This window comes from Mesitornis unicolor, unplaced genomic scaffold (genome assembly GCF_000695765.1).
Source record: "Mesitornis unicolor isolate BGI_N332 unplaced genomic scaffold, ASM69576v1 scaffold42141, whole genome shotgun sequence".
Taxonomy (NCBI): Eukaryota; Metazoa; Chordata; class Aves; order Mesitornithiformes; family Mesitornithidae; genus Mesitornis; species Mesitornis unicolor.
In genome coordinates, this window is record NW_010166520.1 from 1 (window position 1) to 4,304 (window position 4,304).

Here is a 4,304-nt window from a genome sequence, read left to right on the forward strand (position 1 = left end):
TTCCGGGTCGGCCTCGGCGCTAGCGTGGGCGGGGGCCCGGGGCGGAGCACTTGGGGCCCGCCCGGAAAGGCCGCTCCGCCCCGGCCTAAGCCTGAGCCCGGTGCGGAAGGCAAAGCAGCCTTCTCGGGCGGGAGCGGGCCTCAGTTCACAGACAAGATATTTCACATGTATATACACATATATATATATATGTGTGTGTGTGTGTGTGTAGGTTATAAAATATATATATGTATACACGCATACAAAAAGGCAGCCTGGAAGAAGCAGCTTGCAGCTACAGACCAGTTAAAGAAATAAAATTAGATAAGGTAATATTCTCCAAGCACTTTTAATAGAGCACAGATTTATTTTGACCCCCCCTCCCCAAATGATCAAGTATTTATATACAATGTATCAATAGCAGATTAAGAAAAAAATATTACAGAATTGAAAATCAGATTTATACATACGAGTTGTTTAAGCTGAAAGCAGCAAAAAAGCAAGAGGTGTTCCTGTAATCCCCTCTGGTCTGGACACTTCCAACACATAAGTACCACAGACTGCTGAAACCAAAGGAAACTGAACCATCAGCTGACCAGGTTTACAGGTTTTATTGAGATTTAGGCAAGGCACTTGTTAAGCAACTTCCTGTATGTACAAAGTACGAAACCTCGGGGCAAAGCGAAGCGTCTGTCACTGCGCCGGCAGTGGCTGTGCCATGTGCATGGCAGGGCCCTGCATGGGCCACCCCTCCTGGTGGTTCTGCAGCAGGCGGTACAGCTGCTTCAGGTGAGCCACGATGTTGTCCTTGATGTCGGGCGTCGAGATCTGGAGCCGCACGCTGCCGCTGTCGAAGGAGCGGGTGAAGTCGCCGGAGAACATTTCGTAGATCATCCGGGCCACAACTGGAATGACCTGTTGAAGGAGAAGTCGGCTGTTTTAGCCTAACGGTCACATTATACTCCACATAATATTCCTGTTCTTTTGCAGGAATCCCCTGTCCTGGATGCAGGGAGTGGTTTCCACAATAACCTAAAGCACACTCACAGACCAATGCTATTTGCCACACGTAGCGTTTGTATTTGCAGTCACAAAACCCACCAGCCCTGCTGGGGTTTCCTGGCATCAGTAGCCATGACAGAGCAGCACAGGTCTCTGATGTCTGTGGCCACTGATCCAGAGCCAATGCACTGGCCCCAGCGAGGCTGGCCCATGCCACTTCAGAGCCTCAGCTCCTACCTGAACCACAATCAGCTTCCTCTCCCTGGGCTTTCCATCAGGCCATTCTTCTCCAAAACAGAAGTAGATCTCATATGGTGGCTGTTTCTCAATTTGTCCTTTCTGATGGGCAATCAGCTCTAGGAAGAAAAGCAGAATGCTGCAGGGTTGTACTCTTTCTGTTAGAAGTACTCACCACATCCCACCTCATTATAACATGCCAGAGCTTACCTATATTGCCACTTACACCTGCACAATTACAGCTCATTTCTTATACCCAGAAGGGCTTTCTTAATAGCAAAGCCCACCAGTGTTTTTTTGGGCATTAAATGAGCGCACATTCGCTTTCTTCTGATGCACACCTGCTCTGTGGCCCACTGAAGTCAGAGAAGCAGTGGCCCCTACCCAGGCTCCACACACAAGCAAATTGGTGCTTCCAGGCTGAGCCCCAGTGCAGATCAACCTTTCCAATGGTGCCACCAAGTGCCCAGACCAGTACTCAAAGCTACTTTTCAGAAGCAGAAGCTACCTACCACTTAGGAACGTTTCCAGGCAGAAGAGTTTGACTTTCTTTTGTCTCTCAATCAAATTTGGCGTGGTGGAGGAAGGCGCACAGGGACCAGACCAGTACACCTTGCACTGGCAGAGCCGGACAGCATAGATGGCATGGCCACTGACCTCCAGGATCAGTCCCCTGTCCATAACATCCAGCAGCCGACTGGTGAAGATCTTCTGCCTTTCATTGGTGATCTGCTCAGTTCCTGGAAACTTGACTTGCTCCAAACTAATAGGCCCGAAGAGCTCTTCCTGGTCTGGCATAGGACCCAGCTCTCCATAGAAAAGTCTGCATCCCTGCGGGTTGCTTACAGTCGTCGTGGGTCCAGTCTCCTTCCCTCGATACTCAAACTTGATTTCTAGGTCTGTCACTGAGAGAGAAACTGTCAGCATGGCTTTTCCTGGACCTTTGCATGTACTGCATCAGCAGCAGACACACACCACAGCCACAGGGATGTTTAATCTGTACACAATTCTCCATGCTAACAAGCTAACAGCCACAGGAAAAAAAATCAAAACACTTGTTTTTTTTACAATACAATGACAGAAGCACTACAAATCCACATACGTACTTGGCAGGGAGCTGATCCAGAGCTCAGGGCTGCTGAAGAAGTCATGCTGCAGCACAGTTGGAGGCATTTCCATATCGAGAGGTTCATTCTTTGGCCACACAGCCTCAGTGGTGCAGTTCTCTGCGCTGGCTGGAGCCATTGGAGAATCTACAAAAAGGGAACAGTTCCTCAATAAACCAAGATTTTACTTTAAGCATTCACCAGTTTACAAGCAAATACCTTCACTATTACATTAGTCTATGCCACCGACCATTGATGTTAAGAAATGGAAATGTCTCTTGAATAGGAATATGCTGAGATTGATTCAGTTCTTCCTCTTCTTCCTCATCAAGATCATTGTCCTTTTCATCCCATGGAGCTGAGCCGGTGGAACCTGCAAACAAGCACATCCTCATGGGCAGTCAATCAGTGGGGAACGCTGTGGTCTATTTCTTGAAAAATAATGGAATTCTTATATTGGCTCTGCATAATACTGGAAATGTATTTGTGTATTTTCTGAGTATAACTTAAAAAGGGAAAAATCTGATCTGTACAACATACTATTTTCAGTTTAATACATAATTCTAGAAGTCTAAGGAAACAGATAAACTATCACCAATGTTGGACTGTTTAGCAGAAGACATGCACTGTGCTCAGCTTTATTAATTTCAGTAGGTCCATCATGGTTCAAAGTTCTCTCAGCTCAAGTCCAACTGGGCTTACACACGACAGCCACTTTCTGCCGCGCACGAAGGCAGCTCGAGAGTTAACGCTGTGCAGGGAAAGGAGCTGGCGTTGGCTGAGCGCCTGCTCAGTAACCAGCCCCGTGTCAGCGAGGCCCTCACCTGGATTAATGATTGATCCCTGGGACTGCGGGATATCACACACTTCGTAAATTTTAATGGGATTCATGGGCACCTCCTTGGTGCCATCGTACATCAAATTGAATTCCCGGCTTTTGTTCAGAGCACATCGAAGCTGGGCTTTCCACTTTGCAGGGTCCGGCTCATCAACTCCTTCCTGGTACTTTCCCGTTTCCACAGCCCAAGCCTGGGAACAAAGTACACTGTGCTCAGTCCAGCCCTCTCAACAGAGCAGCTTTTATCAGAAATCAAACTTCCAAACAAATTCACTGTAAAATCTTTCTTTTGCAGAAGTCTTAACTATAGCTTTTCTGATGACAACAAATTCCCGCTTTAATAGCTTTTCCCATTAAAAGAAGGGGGGCGGAGATTTAAATCCAAATTGCCAGAAACCATTAGCAATTCTGAGCACGCATCTTCACCCAGGTTAAGAAAGTATAAACTGTACAGTACTGTGCACTGGTGTCTCAGATTCAGTATCAAAAGTCATTTTTGACAGTGAGCCATGCCCTGCGTAGGAGGAACGGACTCAGTGAAAATGAGGTGGGAGAGCAGCCACAGACACCCAGCTGGCTCTCTCTTCCCAAATCAGACCAACATCCCTCCAAGGCAGCGGTCTGAAATTCCTCAAAGGAGAGTGGGAGTTATAATGAATCCCTTGGGATAACAATATTAAGGACAGCAGGGATGAGTACTGGAAGTTTGTGGTGGACCACTAAGATTTCTGTACCAGTATTTAATGGTTTGCTGTTAAGAACGTGCCAGCTCCCACATCCTAAACCAAGCAGACGAAGTAAACGCAGTGATGTCCCAGAGCCCATGCAATTAGACATCGTCAGGTCTTTGGTGGTGAGAAAGGGTTAAAGAACTCAACACCGTTCAGGCAGTGCCAAGCTTGGCATCCAGGAGCACAAGGTGGCTTTTCTGAGGTCAAACAGGACAAAATGTGCCTGGAAACAGCTACCGAGATGCCTATCCAGCTCAGGGCCAACAATCCAAGCCTTTGTCTCTGTGTAAGAGCCATGCTACATCCGAGCTCCCCTCCTCACCTTGAAGATGGTGTTCTCCTCCTCGTGCTGCGGGCTGTGCCGGGTCGCATGTTTCCAGGGGATCTGGAAGCGCTTGGCCTCGCGGTTCA

The 4,304-nt window shown here is 47.8% G+C and overlaps 1 protein-coding gene across 2 annotated transcripts in view; it reads right to left on the reverse strand.

Annotated features, from left to right (window-relative positions):
* Window positions 1–575: 575 nt before the first annotated feature.
* IRF6 (interferon regulatory factor 6) overlaps window positions 576–4,304 on the reverse strand; it is a 3,838-nt gene continuing 109 nt past the window's right edge. The window contains exons 1-7 of one of the 2 annotated variants that reach the window (XM_010194986.1): window positions 4,216–4,304; window positions 3,149–3,353; window positions 2,575–2,697; window positions 2,325–2,471; window positions 1,731–2,123; window positions 1,219–1,337; window positions 576–894 (exon numbers count right to left, since the gene is read on the reverse strand). The exon at window positions 4,216–4,304 is cut by the window's right edge and continues 109 nt beyond it. In XM_010194986.1, coding sequence (XP_010193288.1) covers window positions 673–894; window positions 1,219–1,337; window positions 1,731–2,123; window positions 2,325–2,471; window positions 2,575–2,697; window positions 3,149–3,353; window positions 4,216–4,304 — 1,298 coding nt within the window. In that variant the 3' untranslated portion in view covers window positions 576–672. Of the gene's footprint in view, window positions 895–1,218; window positions 1,338–1,730; window positions 2,124–2,324; window positions 2,492–2,570; window positions 2,698–3,148; window positions 3,354–4,215 lie in introns of both variants that reach the window. The other variant, XM_010194985.1, reaches the window with a different exon arrangement.